The sequence below is a fragment of the Dermatophagoides farinae genome, unplaced genomic scaffold (assembly GCF_024713945.1).
Source record: "Dermatophagoides farinae isolate YC_2012a unplaced genomic scaffold, ASM2471394v1 contig1, whole genome shotgun sequence".
Lineage (NCBI taxonomy): Eukaryota > Metazoa > Arthropoda > Arachnida > Sarcoptiformes > Pyroglyphidae > Dermatophagoides > Dermatophagoides farinae.
Window position 1 is genome coordinate 612500 of NW_027461514.1, and position 20681 is coordinate 633180.

General features: G+C 34.4%; 4 protein-coding genes across 4 annotated transcripts; 3 read left to right on the forward strand and 1 right to left on the reverse strand.

Annotated features, from left to right (window-relative positions):
• Window positions 1-2258: 2258 nt before the first annotated feature.
• LOC142597903 (myosin-A-like) lies at window positions 2259-8443 on the forward strand. The gene is made up of 3 exons (XM_075734916.1): window positions 2259-2668; window positions 3464-3611; window positions 8420-8443. The coding sequence occupies exons 1-3, from the start codon at window positions 2259-2261 to the stop codon at window positions 8441-8443; spliced, it is 582 nt and encodes a 193-aa protein (XP_075591031.1).
• A 470-nt stretch (window positions 8444-8913) lies between these two features.
• LOC142597904 (hypoxanthine-guanine-xanthine phosphoribosyltransferase-like) lies at window positions 8914-9588 on the forward strand. The gene has a single exon (XM_075734917.1). It carries the CDS (start codon window positions 8914-8916, stop codon window positions 9586-9588), a length of 675 nt encoding a protein of 224 aa, XP_075591032.1.
• An 84-nt stretch (window positions 9589-9672) lies between these two features.
• LOC142597865 (uncharacterized) lies at window positions 9673-10620 on the reverse strand. Its single transcript, XM_075734883.1, has 2 exons — window positions 10582-10620; window positions 9673-10551 (listed from the first exon to the last, which is right to left on the reverse strand). The coding sequence occupies exons 1-2, from the start codon at window positions 10618-10620 to the stop codon at window positions 9673-9675; spliced, it is 918 nt and encodes a 305-aa protein (XP_075590998.1).
• A 1726-nt stretch (window positions 10621-12346) lies between these two features.
• On the forward strand, window positions 12347-13126 carry LOC142597905 (uncharacterized). Its single transcript, XM_075734918.1, has one exon. The coding sequence runs from the start codon at window positions 12347-12349 to the stop codon at window positions 12998-13000; it is 654 nt and encodes a 217-aa protein (XP_075591033.1). The 3' UTR covers window positions 13001-13126.
• The last annotated feature ends 7555 nt before the right edge of the window (window positions 13127-20681 follow it).

Here is a 20681-nt window from a genome sequence, read left to right on the forward strand (position 1 = left end):
AAAATTCGACTCGAATCGAGCTTACAGAATTTTCATATTCAAATTTAAGCATTTTGTTCTCTTGTTTCAAGGAGGCGAATTCGTTGGCGTAGTCATACAACTTTTCCTCGACCATTTCGCTCACCTGTGTATCCCGCTCGTCTTTGAGTTTTTTGAGCTCAACTTCTAATTTCACATATCGATCGCTCAGCTCTTTTATTTTCTGGTTTGAGTCTTCTTGCGCTTTGTTGGCAAGATAGCGATACCCAACTATGATGTCTTTAATTTTATCTTTACAATCTTTTTCAAAAGCTTTACAAGCTTTTTGGCTGTTGTCATATATTTGTTTCTCTAACTGGTTCGCATACGCTCGCGCTTTTTTTGCAATGTTCATAGCTTCCTGCGAAACCGACTTGTATTTATTTAAAATTTCTTCGAAATTATGCACGAGTTTTTCTCTGTAAACTAAATTTTCTTGAACGACATCATTACGAGCTTTTTCTAAACGTTCTTCATAAGCTTCACATATTCTTTTGTTATTTTCTCTTTCTTCTATCAATAGCTCCAGAAGTTGATCCGTATTAGTTGTATTAGCAACCAACATGCTAGAGTTATCAGGCTTATCGTATGCATCATTTTTTTCTGTGTTTTTGTCAAAAGCATTTTCATTTTTATTTTCTTGTTCGTCGACACGATTTGGGGCCGTTTTGTTTGAATTATCCAAACCTTGCAATGGCATCGATTTTTTCAACTCAGATTCGATGAGTTTATCTAGTGATGGTTTTAACTTAGGTAAAACAATTGATTTGAGAAAATTTTTTCCAGGTTGCTTTTTAGAAGCCTCATCTACTCCGTCATGTAAAGTATCGCTCGGCTCATAACTATTTTTATTAGCAAAATTAAGTTTGGAGCCATTACCCACATCGTATTTAGATTTCGACAATGGAACTTCTTTTATCTCATTATAATCATTTAAATTATCTGTAGTTTTGTTCATTTGATCATGTTTTTAATGACCGCTCTTGCATGTTTCATTGCACCTAGTATAACATTATTGATATCAAAACCATAATACCTCTTTTAAATTACTACAGCGGTTAATCAACAGTCTTGACTGTTGATTAACCGCTGTTCATTTTCATCAACAACTTGAATTCATAAAATCCTTCGGCGCATTTTTTGAGACCTAATAATTTTAATATTTAAAAACTAATTATAAGCCTTCCCACTACCTCGTCACCAACATGACGTGAAACTACTTCAATGAACCTTTTACAAATACATTATGTTTTAGCATTTTCATTTACTTCTGCAGTAGGGATTGCTTTATGTCTTGTAATTTATATTTTTTTAGTGTTGAAAACACTAAAAGCCTGGAAGCTGCTCTTAACTGTATACTTAATACTCAACTTTCTTACTTCTTATTTTTTACTTTTGAAAAGGCCGCTTGCAAAGTGTCCTTTACTTGTCACAATGGACGAGATCTATCGGGTTTGCTATTTTGACCCACAGCCCGTCGTTAAAGTAAAACGAGCGCATCATTGTTCTTGTTGCAAACGTTGCGTTATCAGCTTAGATCATCATTGTTTTTTTATTGGAAAATGTATTGGAAAAGGAAACTTGGCTTACTTTTTTCAATTTCTGTACTGGGCTTTTCTCAGCTCATTGAGCGTGAGTCTCACGTTGCGCACTGCAATATTTTTTTTAGCAAAAAACAAAGATGCAATAACCCATAAACCGTTCGCAAAACTGATTAATTTGTTCATTAACCCAATTTTCGCGCTATCAGTTTTATGTTGCGTATGCAGCTCGTTACTTCTATTGCTTGAAACGTATGCGGTCATAAAAAATAAAACATTATTGGAATTCAAATACAAAACCCTGGCCGCAAACTCTGAGCGATCTGAAACTTCTACGTTATTTAATGATCTAAAAACCGCAAGATTGTTTTCAGTTTTAACTCTGTTAATTAGCAGTAACTTTTATCATAAGTCTGTGTGACTAGATCAAGCTGAATTTCGCTTACGTTGACAGTTGTTTATTATTAGAAATTGAGTTTTGTCTAATTTGACAAAAATTAATAATAAGAAATTCACATAATCGAGGTTTATGGATTTAGAAAAATAAACTTTTCAAGTAAACTACAACTAATATTAAATTAATCTAAGTATTACGAGAAGAAGCACAGCGGAAAAAAGGAGCAACCACACAAACATAAACTAAGTTTGTTACGCATTCATAATAATAAAACTCGTAATAAAAATTTTAATGGACCGAAAATGAACGACTCTTTTAGCAATGATTCACAAGAGTCGACGCGTTTTCAAAACTTTGAACAAGTTCCTTCGAATTTGGTGCATCTCAACGAAATAACCCAAAACAGCATAATTAACTGTTTAAAAACACGTTATCTTTATAACGAAATATATACTGAATGTGGACCTATTTTAATAGCTATCAATCCTCACAGGGAAGTTGCGTCTCTATACACGGACGAATTGCAAGAAACTTATTTTGCTGAAATCCAGAAAAACTTTTCTGAAAAAAATCTGGTTTCGATCAAACCTCACGTGTACAAAATGACCACTAAAGCTTTGTTTAACATGTTTGCGGAAAATCGATCTCAATCAATTATCATCAATGGAGAAAGCGGTTCGGGTAAAACAGAAACTTCTAAAGCAATTATATCGTTTTTATCAAACTTAAACAGGTCGATCGGAGTGAACTCCAACTTAGAATCCTTAATCATCAAATACAATGATGTTTTTGAAATGTTTGGTAACGCCAAAACAATCCAGAACCACAATTCGTCGCGTTTTGGCAAGTTCATACAATTTTACTACGATCCTGAAAAAAAAACGATTAACAATATTAAAATAAAAACCTATCTCTTGGAGACCACAAGGGTTTGTATCCAGAACCGAAATGAAAACACGTTTCATGTTTTTTATAAGTTATTTTCGTACGGCGTTCAGCAAACATCCGAAATGCACAAAAAACAGGTGAGGCTCAAACTTTACTCATTGTTGAACCTGCATCCATCCGAGATAAACTTAGACAAGATTATCAAGTCCGACTATATAAGCAATTATGAATATGATGAAAAGCAAGTAACGGAAGAAGCACAGGAATTCACTCAGGTATGCCAGCTGCTGAGTTCTTTGGTTGATAACAAAAACGAATTCATAACCATTTTACAACTTATTATCGCTATATTATTGATTGGATCTATAAAACTTCAACAAAAGACAAGTTCTTCTACTTTAACTAAAGAGTCTGAACAAATCATACAGAACATTTCTTTTCTGTTAGAAGTTTTTCCACTAAGTTTCACTGAGCTGCTGACAAAACACCAACTAGCTGCCGGCAGTTCTAATTTCATCAAGGAACTTGACACCAAACAAGCATACTTTATCAGAGACACGCTGGCTCAGATATTGTACCAATATCTTTTTGAGTTTATTGTCTATAAAATCAACAAAAGGTTCAGCTCTGGAAATGTCACAATGAATGAATATCCTTTCTTTGGGATACTCGACATTTTTGGGTTTGAAATTTTTACAAAAAATTCGTTAGAACAACTTTGTATTAACTACACAAACGAGCGACTTCAAGATATTTTTAATGAGCAAGTTAACAGATATGAAGAAACCTTATATCTCAATGAGAACGTCTCACTTGCTTCAAATAGACTTGACAACTCGAGCATTATTAAGGTGTTTAATCAGCCAAACAACTTGTTTATTTTATTAGAAGATGAAGGGCGACTTCCCGGCGGAAACGATCAGCGGTTCATTGAACATCTTAAAACAAACCGCGACTTTCATCCGGTTATTCAATTTGAAATAAACAAAAAGTTCTTACAAGATACTGAATTTATCGTATGCCATACCATTGGTGCGGTCAAATATGACAGTACTAATTTCTTAAAAAAAAACCACAACCATTATAAGACTTCAATAATTAATTTCCTACGTCAGTCTAGCTTGGAAAAAAAGCTAGATTTTAGTTTCGATATTATCGATGCGCCAATGAACAAGAAAAAACATTCCGTCAAAACAATCAGTAGTCAGTTTAAGCAGCAATTGGACTCGCTCATTGAAATAATACAAAGCACTAACATCCAGTTTATTCGTTGCATCAATCCTAACCACAGTTTCACCCCCTTTCATATTGATGAAACGATTTTTTCAGAGCAGATCAAAAATAACAGCATTTTTACTATCACAAACTTATGTAAGAATGGGTACACTTATAAATTTGAACACAAGTTTTTTATTAATTTTGTCAAACCCATTTTATTATTAGGACTTAGTACAAGTCCAATTACAAAACAGTCTGTTGAAGTGTTATCACGCGAATCAAGAAGTTTAGTGCTACAGAAGATCAAATTAGAGCAATACTACGAAGCGCTTAACGAAGTTAAGAAACACTTGAAAAATAATGAATACGATTTTTTGCTTGGCAAAACTTTGGTTTTTTTAACAAACGAAGCGTACAAAGTTTATTGGTCCGCCGTAAAGTTTAGTTTCGCTTATGCAGCTACTCGTATTAACGCAAAAATAAAACAAATTCTACAGCAAAGAGCTGTGCGCACAAAAATAAGCTCGATCCTGGTAATTCAAAAATATAGTCGTAGACATTTAGTTAAGACCGCTTTCATTTCAAAGTTAAAAGCAGTAGCTCGTCTCCAAAACTTTTGTTTAATGTGTATTTCTAATTGTAACTTACGAAAGTTTTATAAACTCGATTCTAACGTTAAAAATTTAACAACATTAGTTACACAGTACCATCGAATAAAAGATTTACAAGCAGTTCGTATTCAAAATGTTTGCAGAATGAGAATTACAAGAAACAAATATCTAAAAAAAATAGCTGCAATTAAGTACATACAACGTGTTTTTAGAACGAAAATAAAGCCGAAAATTCTAAAACGGACGGTGATACTGGCTAAATCTGACGTAGAACATTTGGCTGAAATTAGCTTTGCTGACGAAGTCAATAATGAAAATTTGAATCTAAAAAACATCCATGCTTGGCAGAAAGGCTGTGAACCTGGTTCAAAGTTTCATACGAAAAAGTCAAACCACTTAGAACTTTTAACTTCTGACATTTCTTTTAAAATTTTGTCGCGTCGGCAACTAATCAATAAAAAGTTTTCGCTAAGTTTTGACGCCAGAGACTGTCTTGGTTCACCCACTTCTAAATATGCAAATCCACTAAAAGCTCTACCTGCAACTAATTGTATATACACTTTTAATGCTATTTCTACTCTCAAAAAAGTTTCAACATCAAATGTTTCTATAGGTAAAAACTGCTGGTTGTTTTGGATCCAAAACAAATACTTAGTGACTGTATTTGACCAAACTCAAAACTTTAGCAAATCTGCTCGTATGATTGTTAAAAATCCAAACTTAGATCTTGCTTATCTCGAGGATCTAGTTACCAAAGCGTCCAAAATACTATTTATTCTAAACCATGACGAAGAAGAACAGTTCGCTAAACTTATTGTTACATCAAACGTATTAAAATCTAACCTTAAAACTGTCTCATGTTGTAATAACATTGACAAAAAAACCATCATCAATTTCATGATTCACGACATAATCGTCAGATATAAACCCAGCGAACAAAAGCATGATAAGCAACAAACTTCTGAAACTCTTATGGCATCAATCGTAAAACCTGCAGCGGATTTATTTAAATATTTCACAAATAGCTTTCTCAGAAACCGGTCAAATAGTAACTTAAGCGAAATACAGCCAGAGCAAGAAAATCTCAAGCAGTTTGGTGATGAAACTTTGAGCACAATAAACTCACCATCGTTTCCATACTCAAGAAACGAATCTCAGTACATGTCTTATTTTGATCATACGATAAATGAACCCAGTGATTCTCGTCTGATTGAAACTAACATCAAAAACTGTTGCAATATTAAAGACTATAAAAAATCAAGCAGGTTATTTTTTGAGGAAAACATCATTACTAGGAAAGTTTCAAAAAATTCTTCGCCGTCGCTTTTGTTACAACAGATCAATCAAGACACATTTGTTCAAGTGTTTGAATCCCTGGAAGTGAAATTCTTTGTTCTCAAGAAGAAAAAAGAAAAACTGTACAAAATTGTGGATGTTCACTCCGAAAGTTTTTTTCATTTGCTAAATATCAATAATAATATTGCTGAAAAACCTAATAAAGCATTTTCTTGTTACAATAAAATTTACGAAAAAAGTCACATAGACTTCATATCAGAGCCTTGCACGCCAAATAATAGTTTCGTTAAAAAACACGTTTCCAATTCAACTTTACCACTAACAATTCTAACTCCTGAAATCGATAGATCGGGATCATGGTCAACTAAACCACTGTCCATATCAAAAAAAATAAATTTTTTTAGTAGACAGTTGCAAACACCAATAAAAAACAAATTTAATCTAACCAGGAAAGACGAAGCAGCACGTAATAATGCTCTAAAAGCAGCTAAGACAAAAATTTTGGAAGATATCAAAAAAAACATTTATGTCTTAGCAGCATACGACAATAAACTTATGCTAGGAAGTTTGAATACACAGTTTAAAGATGTGAGTGATCAAGTCGAAGAAACACCTATTTGTTTTAACCCGATTAGTATTGACTTTGTGTCGTATAATTTAATAGTTTCATCGGGAGAAAGAACGTTTATGTATATATATTCTTTAGATAACTCTCTAGTACTCAAACAAGAATTAAACCTAAAAAACGCAGTCAAGGTTTCCTTTTTAAACAGCTTGCTTCTTGTGTCATCAACAAAATCTGACAATACATCTCAAGTCAACATTTATCGCATTAATCTAGCTAAAATAAAGGTCGAACTTATATTGGAAAAAACATTCGACTATACAATAGTGGATTCCATGATTGGATATGCTGCTAACAGCTATATACTATTCTTAAAAACCAGAAATGACGTAACACTTTTATCTTTTGAAAATATGCATAGTGCTGAAAAAGCAAAGATCACACAGCTTATTCAGTTGGACACACGATCAGAAACAGAACAGCTAAGTATACAAGGTGCGAATTCAGTGTGTTTTATGCAATACAATCTTTTTGAAACGACAGTCACTCTGTTATCAGTTCAGGAAAACAAATCTATTTCCTTAAAATCGATTAAATTAGAAAATCCACCGAGAAAAATTGTTTATTACGAACCGTTAAAAGAATTTTTAATAACTAAGACGAGTCCCAAGTCTTCATGTTACCAATACATATTACTTAAACCCGTACCCAATCTGTAAAAAAAAATTTTGAGTTTGAGATTTTATATAGGTCGAAAATAATTATTTTGCAAAAAGATTTTTGATTACTTCTCTCGTTAGAATCAACATGTCGAGCCCACTAATACTGACATGCGCAAGGCTGACTTGATTTCCGCTCATCTAGAGATGCCTCCTGACCCACAAGCACAAACTCCTTCACAGCTAAACACGAACGACGCTGTCGGCACCGCTAACCCTGGTGTTTCCCAATACGTTGAATACAACACCGACAACTCTAACCAGACGCCAAATCAAAATTTTCCCATAGCTCCGAATTATAGAAACTTTAATCATTCTCAATGTAACTTTATACCGAGGAGTGTCCAAAACATAAACGAAGATGTAGATAACCGCATTATCTATGGCCAGTTTCCACCCCAATATCACCAATCGGCAGGGTACAACCGCATGAGTTATTCTAATAACAACTTGCCAGTGCAGGGGTATTTAAATGAGACGCCTGGAAGGAACATTAACCAAATGGCTTATTATTCGGCGACCAAATATCCAGCGTATTACAGGCCAATTAAAGTGATGCCGCCAAACATGAATGCTAATTTTAACCCCCACGTAAATGCAAATTCGAATTTCGCTCACCCAATGAACGCTAACCCTGAAGAACTGAAAAATCGCTTTTTCAAGGTCAAAACCAGACTTATAACGGCCAACACGCGGATAATCACAATGGTCAAACAAATACAAAAACTCAAAAGTTTTACTCCTCCTGCGTCATCTTCTTCTTATCCGAGCTTTACACTTTTATCGCCATCACAAGATGAAATCGTTTACTTTCCGAATAAGTCAGACGCGTCTAGAAGTTTGATTTTTATATATTACAACAAAAACACCGGTATGTTGGCTACAAGTGGAACGTCCAGCGAGTACCTAAACGACATCGTAAACAGTTTTAAAAAATTACTAAATCTCACTGATGACGGTCCAAATAACGACTTTATTGTTACTAACTGTGCCCTTTTTTCAGCTGTTCCGTACAACTACAAAATATGTTTAGACCTCATTTATATCACGCTTAAAGAACACTTTCCACATTGGAATATCACGTATGAACCACACTGGTCGCAAGTGTTAGTTATTTCCAGGTCTGATTACATTTGTCTCAAAAACATAAACAACCCGATTAATAGGCTCATCACCCAAGACATCGTTAAACTGTCGCTGCTCGAAAAGTCTCTCCACGACATCGACTGTCGAGAGCGACTGGAAGATTTAACATTTTACAAATTTTACCAAGAACATGGCATCCCGCTTGACACGCCAATTAGCTCCGTCGACGAAATGAGGCCGCTTACTATAGGTTGTGGACGAGAAATAAAGTATATATTAACGCAGTTAACGATTATAACACACAGTGAAACGACAGAATCAGAACACTACTGCAACTACGCTCTGTTCATGCCTCTTTTTACCTATTTTACTTGTCCTAACGACAACATGTCATTATACGACACTATTTAGACATAAAATTTTAAATAATAATAAATGAACCGTCGGAGTAATTATCATTTTTTTAATAAAATTTAAAAAACAGCATCAACCTTTCCTTACAAACCGAGCAGCGATGTCTAATAAAACCGAAGTCGAAACGTCTGGTTTGAGAACCCAGCCCATGGGGACTATCATGAAAGGAGTTTACATGCCGGAAACACAGGCATTTGATCCAGGAGACTTTTGTGTGACTTCTTTTTACAAAAAGTATGTTTCTAAGATTTTGATACCTCATGGTTTAATCAAAGAACGTGTTAAAAAAATGGCTGAATCTATTTTTCTACACTACTCTAAACTCGACGGAGAGTTTATCATACTGACCACTATGAACGGAGCTTTTGCTTTCTTCGCAACTTTGAATGAATCTTTGATCGACTATTCGACCGCTAAACAGTGCTTACGCCGTCCGCCCTATTTTGTTGAATTCTTGAAATGCTCCTCCTACTTCGGAACTGAGCAAGCATCAGACGTGAACTTTTCTTCCGACGTCACTCGTATATTGAACGCGTGCAAAAAGAAACACGTTCTAATTGTCGAAGACCTTATTGACTCTGGGCACACCCTTACCAAACTTCGTGAGAATCTCGAAGCTAACGAAACTCTTTCTGTTAAAACGGCATGCTGTTTTTCAAAACGAACCACCAAGTGGAACGGATTTACGCCTGACTGGGTAGGCTTCGACGTAGACGATCACTTCATCGTAGGTTACGGGTGTGACTTGAACGAATACTTCCGTGACTTACCCCATATTTGCATTTTCAAAGCCGATAAGATAAACGAATTGCTCGAGGGTAAGCCTCAAGAGTAACAAAATAAATAAACTTATTTAATTTAGTCAACTTTATTTGTAGCTATCTATTTTTTAATTATGTGTAGTAATAACGTACTGACTTTATAAGAAATAGTCTGGAATCTCTTTTTTAATTTGCGGTCCTCGCTCCGAGATAGGTGCTGCTTCGAAATTTTTGAACTCGCAATTGCCAGCTTCGTCTATCTCGAGAATGCTCGCACTGTTCCCGCAACGGTAGCAATAATTAGGAGCACTCCAAACGGTCACAAGCATTTTGTTGAACCACCATTTATATCCGTCCATAACTAACTGATGTGCTCTCGCAATAAACGTTATATTATTTGCATGACAGAATTGTTCAACAGCTGTCGCGCCAAATACGTAGCCTGCGCCACGCGGCGACACCCCCCAAGTGTCAACGTTGTCAGGATCACTCCATAGTAAGTCGCACATCAGACCTTCGTGCGGAATTTCTTGTTGTCGTTCGATAGATTTGAGCATATCGATACCCTTCAAATGTGGACTTAAACCGCCGTGTACGCAAAAATACTTGTTGTCAATAATAGCTGCTAATGCGAGATAGTCAAATATTTCGGTACACATGCGCCAAACGTTGGCATTGCCATATTTACGCAAACACTCTTCGTAAAACCCGTATACCTGCGTTATTTGACGGCTTTCGTGATTTCCTCGGAGAAGTGTCACGCGCGACGGATATCGCACTTTATACGCAAGCAACAACAGAAAAGATTCTATGCTGTAAAACCCTCTATCGACAAAATCACCTAGAAACAGATAGTTGGTGTCTTGCACGTCTCCGCCCACGCAGAACAACTCGATCAAGTCGTAAAACTGACCATGGATATCGCCGCAAATTGTAACAGGAGTTTGAATATTTATAACATTAGGCTCGCTCCGAAGCAACGTTTCTGCCGTAATGCAAAGCGTTTTTACGCTTTCTTCTGGGATGAGTTCACACTTCTACGGAGACGTGGTAGCCAACTCACTTACCCTTAAAGTACTTATAATCTGGTCAATATCATGTGTCATAAATAGTCCTCGCTCGACTGTAATCAATACCACTTAACCATGCAATTAATATTTATTATCGAGTAAAACGAACTTATTTCAAATATCTATTTGTTTCACACAATAAACCTTATATAATTAATCAAAAAGACCTAGATATATTTTAATGCTGCTCGATCCGGGCCCCTCAATATATTAAAGCTTTTTATTAAATTTAGCATGTAATTAGTGTTGCTTCGATTTAATATTTAGATCGAAATTCATTGCGAAATTAATTCTACAAAATTTAACGGCTTTAATTACGGAACGCTCGCTACTATTATGAATTGGAAAAAATACTTCTAGCCATATTTTTATTTTTTAAGTAATTTGCTTTCCAAACTTCGCAATCCAACGACTTGGGCTGAAACGTCGGGAAATAGGATGCACAATGCTCAAATTTCATTTCCTGGTCTAGTAAACCTGCAACCGTACTTAGACTGCTACGAGCGGCAGTTTGGAATGTAAACAATTCATTTTCTTCGTTTTCATTTTTTTCACGGTTGTATTTCACGCCAAAAATCCGTTCGTATTTTTCATAAAACTCAGGTGTATCTTGATAATTTTCGATCAACTTTTCTTTCAGATTGTTGTTGATGTAACAGTGGTTGCTAGGGTCCATAGTGATGCTCATTACGTTCTCAATTTCTTCTGTGTCACGCAGCATGAAATCATGTTTCAGCGACTGCTGTAACGCGCTTAAAGCATATAACGCTCTTCCAGAATCATTGTCCTTTATTTTGTTCAATAAAAACTTTGCATTATAAAAACGTTGATTTAATTTCTCCAGACTTAAGTTTTTCTGTAGGTGCCGTAGGAAATCGGCCTTTATCTTGTTTGACTGCAAAATATGTTGCAATCCCATCAACAAGGCGTTTTTCCGTTCGAATTCATCGCCTCGTAGTTTGAGCCCCGTAGTATCCACATTTGCATGTGTATTCGACGAAATTAATAAAGACTTGGCAACATTATACAAATACTCGTCTCTATCTACAAATCTAACAAAACTTCCTAATAAATGTGTGTTTTTAACATATACTTTCAATATGATGTAACATACCTGTATTCCAATTCCATTCCTGACTGCTTCTTAGCTGCTGACGTATCGAATCTCCTTTCAAAATTATCGAAACAGGTGTTGGCATGGAGTATCAATTAATTAGTTCTAATTAACAAACTTATAAGCTTTATAAAATTCCTTAGAACTTTAGCATTAATTTTAATAACTCATTATTTAGTTCAACATATAATTATGTGTCGTCATTTAAGAAAAAAACAATAACCGAAAATATTATTTACATGGTAAATGAACATGTAGACTGAATGCACTTAGTGCATCAACGAATCACTGGTAACCAAATATTTTACATCACCATTTAACTTGTAATGCTTGCTAAATTGCATTAAAATACGGTTTTCAACAGTAAAAAATTTGTAAATGATTTCAGTAAATTGAGATTTGGATCACTTGAAAAATTTGGTTTAATAAAAAACAATAAAAATTTTCGCCAACAGAAATTTAACATTTAATAGAAGTTTGAATATATTTATGCTTTCGTTTGTAACTGTACATAAATTGTAACGACTTAATAGAACTAATAATCGATTTTTTGTATTGTAAAAGAAGTTTCGTTTAGATATATCCAAATGACGCTAGGTGTTTTGTCTCGTAAATTAATATCTTACAAGACTAGAAAATTGTAAAATCATGGCAACCTCCAAACAAGCAAAACATCCTTTCATTGAGTCTACGCCTAAAAACTTCAGCATAGGCAATGCTATCAAACCCAAGAAAGACTTGACCGCAATAGTAAGATGGCCGAAATGCGTACAGCTTCAGAGAAAACGTGCCATTTTACTTAGAAAAGTAAAGATGCCTCCAGCACTTTACCAATTTCATGTCACCCTCGACAGAATGGAAGCCGCACAATTATTCAAATTTCTTCTTCCATACAGACCGGAATCTACTCAAGAAAAAAAAGCTAGAATTCTTGAAGAAGCTGAAAACAGAATGAAGGGAGCCGAACCAAAGATCGCTAAGAAAAACACTCTTGTGTACGGACTCGACGAAGTCACCAAACTAGTTGAATCCAAGACTGCCAAATTAGTTGTCATTGCCCACGACGTTCACCCAGTTGAGCTCGTCTGCTGGTTGCCAGCTCTTTGTAGAAGAATGCAAGTTCCTTACTGCATTATTAAAGGAAAAGCTAGACTCGGCGCCCTTGTTCACAAAAAAAATGCTGCCGCTGTAGCCCTCAAAGACGTCAACTCAGGTGACGTTTCTGCTCTTAGCTCCCTTGTTGCGTCATATGAATCTAGATTTATTGCTAACGCCGAAGCAAGAAAAAAATGGGGGTTTTAATAAACTAACTCTAGACTGCAAACAGTTTTCTCCTTGATTTTATTGTAGGATTTATCTAAATTTTTATATAAACAAATTTGCTAGATTTTTCTTTAACTTTTTAATTATCTCTCTTCAACACTTGCATTAATTCACAAGTGCTTGACCAAGCTTGAAATTTTTCAAAAAGTGTACCAGCTATGTACTTAGTTGTTGAATTAAACAACGAATTGCCAATTATTGGAGTCGCGTATAAGAATTTAGGCTCTATACTTCTGCAAGAGATCAATGACAATCGAAGTTTTTACTATTTGAAAAAAATTCTGGCCACACAGGACACTGCTAAACTAAGTGTGCGTTGTTTTAAAAGCAACTATTTAGTCAGAACCTTGAAAAGTTTTTTGCCAGAACACACTCAATTTGTCGACAGCGGATTAATTCTTCCCAAAATTCCTAAAGAATATGTTTATGTTACAGAAGGTTTTTCGCTTTACGCCCAAAAAGCCTTTCAACTGTACATAGCGAACGAATCTATAACAGACGAAAAAATATATTTCAAAAGCAGCATCAATGACGACTACACCACTGTACTGCCAAATATTTTGCAAAGTCTTGAAATTTTGCCAAATCTATTTGACAAAGAATCATTTATACAAAATTTCGACAACTGCGCAACCATAATGGCGAAACGACGCTTGACACATTTTTGGATTCATCATCCTTTGACGTCAATTTCGAAAATACGAGAAAGACAAACCATTTTCCCGATTAGCGACCGAAATTTTCATTTTATCATTTCATCGTCGCTAAAAAAATTGAATGATATTGACAAACTATTGACGAAACTCTACGCTACAACCAAATATTCAGCTGATCGCCTTCATAGTTCAGTCTCTTTAATAGCTCAAATTTACAAATTTCTCAAGATAATTCACTGTATTTCAGAATCATTCACAGGAAAGAACCACATTTCAATAGTCCGGAAATTTTCACACGAGACGGAAGAAACGACAAAACTATTGAAGTTAATTGGGAATTTATACGACCTTGAAGCGATCGAAGATCCAGATAGCAATTTGATTCTTAAATCTACCAACAACGAACGTCTCACTCAGCTATATGCTCAGGTGACAGCGATCAACAAAGGCATTGAGACCCACTACAACGAAGTTGAAGCTAAAATAGGCGCTTCAAAACTAAAGTTAATCAAAAATACACTGGGTGATAAAAACTTTCGCGTGCCTATCACAGTTCAAGCACCCGCTAATGCAATAGTACTTAAAATAAACAAGAACGAACGAATTTTCACTACGCCTACTTTACAGAACTTTTGCGCTAAACTCAATGAATTAACGGAAGAAATTCAAGAAGCACAAGAAGATATTATAAAAAAGACCTTTTTGCTGCTTAACGGCTTTTTACCGAAGTTTGAAGTCATCAATGATATCTTAAGTATTTTTGACATTTTACTAACGCACAACACAACGATGAGACTACTCCCAGATTTCGATAAAAACTGGGTTTATCCTCAGCTCAACTGCGACGGCGTTGTAAAACTAATAGACTCTAGACATCCTAATTTATCAATAAAGAGCGAACAGTCTTTTGCATCGAGTTTGTGCATTCCCAATTCAATCAGTCTAAACTCAGAAAACAGAAATTTGTTAATTACTGGGGCAAATATGGGAGGTAAAAGTACTTTTACCAGACAAATTATGGCTCTTTTGTTACTAACTCAATACGGATTCAGGATTCCAGCGAGCGCCGAATCAAATGTATGTACTTTTGTTGTGTTTTACACACGAATAGGTGGACGAGATAATCCTTGCAGAGGTATTAGTACGTTTATGATGGAAGCGGCTGAAACTGCTGCGATGCTTTATTCCTTTGAAGAATATAAGAATTGTCTTTATATAATTGATGAACTCGGACGAGGTACTTCCATACAAGACGGTATCGTTGTGGTCCGAGCTATTTTGACCGAACTTTTAAGACACAAAAACGTATACACAATATCAGCAACGCATTTCCATGAAATTGCTTTTGATTTTGAAAAACTGATGGCTACATATAAAATGGGTGACCCTTACAATCAGAATTTGAAATTTAAGTTACTAAAAGGTATAGAACAAGACAGCCAAGTAGTGAATTTAATGAGACAATTGTCTTATCCCGAAGAAATCATTCGATATCTCGAATAAGATAATGTTTTTACACTGCACTCTCAAAATGATCCATTGCTAATAACGGAGCACTAAAATCATGTGCATGCGATTTAAATTTTCCCTTATTAAATAACATTAAAAAAGTAGTTATACATGAATAATGACTCATTTTTCGCGTAAAAATCGTTTGAATCACGGAAAAAACATTTCTGATCAAGGAGATTCATATATCCTCGTTAAGCTTGTGAAGCAACATTGTGGAACAAAACCTGTTATAAGTAAAAATAATACGAACAAAGAAGTTCTAATACCAATCGCATCACGTCAATATGATGAAATTGCATATCTGTTTGCACAATTAACTAACAGTAATAAAGATGCTAATATTTCTAATCCACCACTTTGTTCGCATTGTCTAAAGAACGAAAATATCAAACAAGACGATTATTACGTAACTGATTACACAAAAAATCCAATTACTCATACATCCACTTATGCTCCTCACAATTGTACGTTCTCGGTGCGTGACAACGTCGCAAGTAACGTTCAAAATAACTTTATAACCGAAACTGGGAGTGATAAAACTGCGTCTACTGAAAAAGACGTATATCTTATAAAAACGAGGCAAGAAGTGTTTCCTCTGACTGAAAACACCATAGAAACAGCCGTCAACATTGAAGATTTAAAACTGGATCTTAAAACTAAAAAAGAACCAAGACTGAATGTATATAATAAGAGTCCTTTTCGAAAAGAAAATTTAAACGTGATTACACGACGCGATGTCAAAAGAAATAGCCAGGAACTAAATATTTCATACTTCAAATCGCCAAAAGCATCTATACCTAGATATTCAGTTGATTCAATGGAGGATTCAAAGAGAAGCAGATCGAATTCGGGATTGACTAAACACATCGACAAAGATACAATAGACCTGAACGATAGTAATATGTACCTTTGTAAAGGGTTCAGTGATGATTCCAACTTTACGAGCTTATCTGACATCAATCAGATAAGTATGGATAGTAACAATAAAATTTGCAACGGTAGAGTTAAAACAATTCATCAGGATCATAAGCAAACTATTAACCGTGTTAGCAAACCTAGTTTACCATATGTTGAGCGAACAAATCTCAACCATCCAACGCAAAGCTGCAATTTTAACGATCCTAACTCGTTCAGAAACAAGCCTGGTCTGACTTGTATATGTCCCAAATTGCCTGATCCTGACGTATATTGCAGAGAGTCGATAGAATTGCCACCACGTTCAAGCAACTCTATTGTGTTTCCACCAATCATGACGCCTGAACATTGTCATGACAACGATGTTAATGAAATTTGCTACGACTTTCAAAATAGTTCGACTGAGGATATGGAAATCAAAATCAAAAGTTTGTATTATAGTTTATGCTCGAGCGATTCAAAATCGTCCAAGCAAATGTCTGACATACTCGAAAATAAACTCCCCAGCGATCGCTCAAAATACACGGTTACTAGTTCAGTTAAACCCGCTTTTTGTATTCCTATATTAGAAGAAGACGAAACTGCAAGTTGCAATCTCGAAAACCAAAGCATTGCTCCAGATCCTAAGCATCAGTTCACCAGCACAGTCAATTCTCCGATCAACATTAATTCAGAAAACCACTTACTGGACGCTGTAAACTGTCTAGGCGATAATCGTAAAATTGACACTAAGAAAATGTACAAGATGACATTCAATTTATTTGTTAAGAACTACAGGAAGGCTAAAAATATTGTCAACAACTTCTACGAAGGCGTTTTAGTCGGCGTCAATCCTGTCGTAGAGCAAGTTAAATCTTCAATTAATCTCGATCTCCAGTCTATAAATGAAAAAGCCAGCAAAAGTTGAATAATATTAAAACCACTATTCCAATAAAACCCTTTTAAATCTTTTCTACTACGACGCCTTTAGTAGCACTATGACCTATTTTGTCATTTACGTTAATTGAAATTAGGTAGCTAGATGCAATACCATAAAACCTGGTAAGAAGCGATTTGAAATATATTTCTTCAGCGGTCTCCTTATATATGAAAACAAAATCGTTAAAATGATCCACGTCAAACGTTTCAAGCTTTTCTATAGCTACTCCGTTAGCACTTCCGCTTAGATAAAAGCCAGGTAAATATGTACCTTGGTTAATTGTTTCTTGCATAAAGGAGTCTACATCGTTAAACTTATCATAATTAATTTTACTACCAGAAAAAATGATTGGGAGCAATACATCGTTATATTTGAATCGCAAAATTTCTCTGAACACTAGAAAAACTCCTTTAGTGTTTACATTCGCTAATTCATTTTCTTTAAAATTCAAATCTGACATCGACGATAATACCACTACGGCATTGACAATTTTTTGTTCAACTAAATTGCTCAGTCTCTCAACTTTATCAGAAGTTATATGATCATCTACCAAACAAATAATTTTTATATCGTTCAAACAAGGACTTAGACTTCTAGACGCTTTCAATCTTTTATCTATTTTCAAAGCATTTGGTGGAATTATAGTATTAATTTTAAAATATTGACCTTCATCCTCAATTAGTTGGCATATTTTCCCTAAGTACAGATCGTCCATCTTGACATTAAGTTGGTTAATATCAAGTTTAATTTTTTTTTTATCGTGAATGTTAACAAACATTACTTTTTCTTCGTTATAATCAATATCGAGAGTATAAAAATAATTTTTATCAATCACGGAGATACGTTTAAAGAATAACGAGTACGGTCCATTTAAATAGTCGTGATAACTCTTATTCAAAGAATCAGCGTAGCCTTTTGAATAATCTGTCTTTCTTTCAAGAAACTTATACTTAGGAGAATTAGTTTTCAATCCCTCAGTTTTACGAAACAGAGAATCATAAAACTCTAATGATTGAGAAATCATTTAGTATTTAAAACTAAGTTAACTAAGATAAGTAAAATATAAAAAATATAAATACAAAAATATATAAACACGAAAATGTCTCTGGAATATCGGTGGCAAATACTAAAAGATAGAGGAGCCATCCGATACGAATTAATTGTGTGCTCGAGGATCATATTCCCACCGATGAAGTAGAATAAGAATTAATATTTTTTAGAATATCGTTGTTCGAATAAACTAAAAGCATTGGTAAGTTCGTCCTGCACCTGTTTGATCAAATCAACTTGCTCTAATTCCTTTTTTAACTTTAATAATTTTGGAATTTCAGATTTTATTACCTCTTCATAACTATTAGAGTTTACTTCATCGAGTGTGATAGTTGCAATTGTAGCGTTAAAGTTAGTGTCAACAACGTTGAAACTAACTGTGAAATCGTAAAAATACGCTACAGTTCCTCGATTCACCATTATTTGTGCTAATCCATTGACTTCCACATCGGAAAATTCGTAATGATCAAAAGTTACATTTGACAGTATATCTTTAAATTCGTTTTGGCACCAAGCAGTAGTGTCGATTTCTTCGTACGTGACACCGCTTTTATTCCACTGGCTAACCACATTTGATGAGCCAACAACTCTGTTAGCTTCTGGAATTTCGACGTCCTTCTCTAATTTTTGTGGACGGAAGTCACTTGACATCTTCTCGTGCTGAGCTGCGTGATCCTTAAAGTAGCAGTAACCTTTTTTGGTAGTTTCCTCTAAAACTTTTTTGTCTTCCTCGTCTAAATCAAGGTCATCAGTCTTAACGATGTCAGAAGAGGCACGACCTAGTAATGATTGCTTGCTTATTTTATTTTGCATGGCTTCATACTCTTTTTTTTTTTTTTCTTCTTCTTCTTTCTTATAATCTTCAAAAGTAATGTTTTCGTCAATCAAACCCGCTCTTTTGTCATTATCGAACTTGATATGTAGTTCTCTTTCTTCTTCTTCTGCCTTTCTCTTGGCAGCAAGACGCTCTTGCTCCAGATCATCATATAAATTTATGTTAGATTTGAAAATATTCTTATATGAATTAGCAATTTTTTGCTCGTATATGATTTTTTGTTTTTCAGCAATGTCCCTTAACTCCGTAGCTTGCACCGCATCCAATCTAGCTAATCTGTCCAAGTCATAATCGACAGCGTCGAATTCTGATAATTTGATGTTAGCCAGTATTCGACGAGACAAAGCTTTAGCATCGTTCACATACTCGTCAATCAAAATTGTAGTGTACTTAACAACATCACGATAGTTTTCACTCTTCAAGTTTGACAAAGACAAGTTCGAATAAACAGATTTTTGTAGCTGCTTTAAATCCTCATCTAGTTTTCCTTTAAATTCGTCAATTCGAGTCATTATTTTTTCATATATTTCAGATGCTTTCTTGAAGTTACCTAATTTTAATTCATCATTTCCAGCAAGCTTATCGGCCGACAATTCAACAAACAATTCCTCAGGCCTATTTTGTTCAGCATCAGAAAAAGAATCGGAAGAATTTCCACTCATAGCGTTACTCGTATGATTTGTTTTATTTTTGCAATTACTTGTTTAAGTTTTTTAGCTAAATAATAAACAGAAATTTATATATTAAAATTAAGCAAATTAATTATTTTTGAACAGAACTTCTTTGACAAGATTTGTTAAAAATTTAAAATTTTTGTTTTCGAATGATGCCTCAAAAATATCTTAATGAAATCATCAACTACTATTTCAGTTGGCATCAAGTTTGGCAAGACTATTTTCCTCTTAAATATGTCAAGAAACTAACTAAATCGTTATCTTCTGAAGTCATAAGTTTTTTGCTAGATGATGATATGCAAGTTGATGAAAAATTTACGCTATTTTATCCGAACAATTCAGTCCAAAATTTTTTTGAATCTATTTTCAATAAATTTCCTGAAACTAATTATACTAATATTCATAAATTTTATTATCAAATAGGTCCAATCAGCAGCTCTTTTTTTTATGACATCAAAGAACTTCCTTTACTACTTAAATCAAACATTGAACTTATTAATTTTTTAGAAAATCCTTATTTACATGATTTAGATAAAGATGTTTGCTGGGTTTTAAATAAAAATAATCAGATAACAGAAGAACCATTGCTGCAACACTATTCTCGCGTTTCAATTGAACAGAGTTCATTCTCAGACAGTGATGATAAACATGAAGAAAAGATTACTATACCTCCTGAATATTTATATTTAGATTCGCAAAAAAAGAAAAATACAGTTTCCTTCATTGTGAAGGACAATTTATTTGACCTTGTTATTTATAAACTAGACAATAAATCAACTCCAGATGTATCTCAAACAACATGGAAGCTTTTTGTGTGTGAAAAAAAATTAATTTGTGCTTATTATAACCAACGATATTTTACAGACTCGAGATTAAGTACAGATAACATTCTAATAGATCAATTAATAAAAAAATTAGATGATTTTGTTGCAAAGCACATGCCCGCTACTTTCAATAATGAAAAAGCTATTAAAACAATACTTCACTGTATGATTAAAATTTCAGGAACCAATAATATTGAAATTTTATTACAAAACGTCAGTCCTTGGACCGAAAAGCATCTTTTGCCTTTCAAGTCAGAAAATGAGCTTTTAGCATA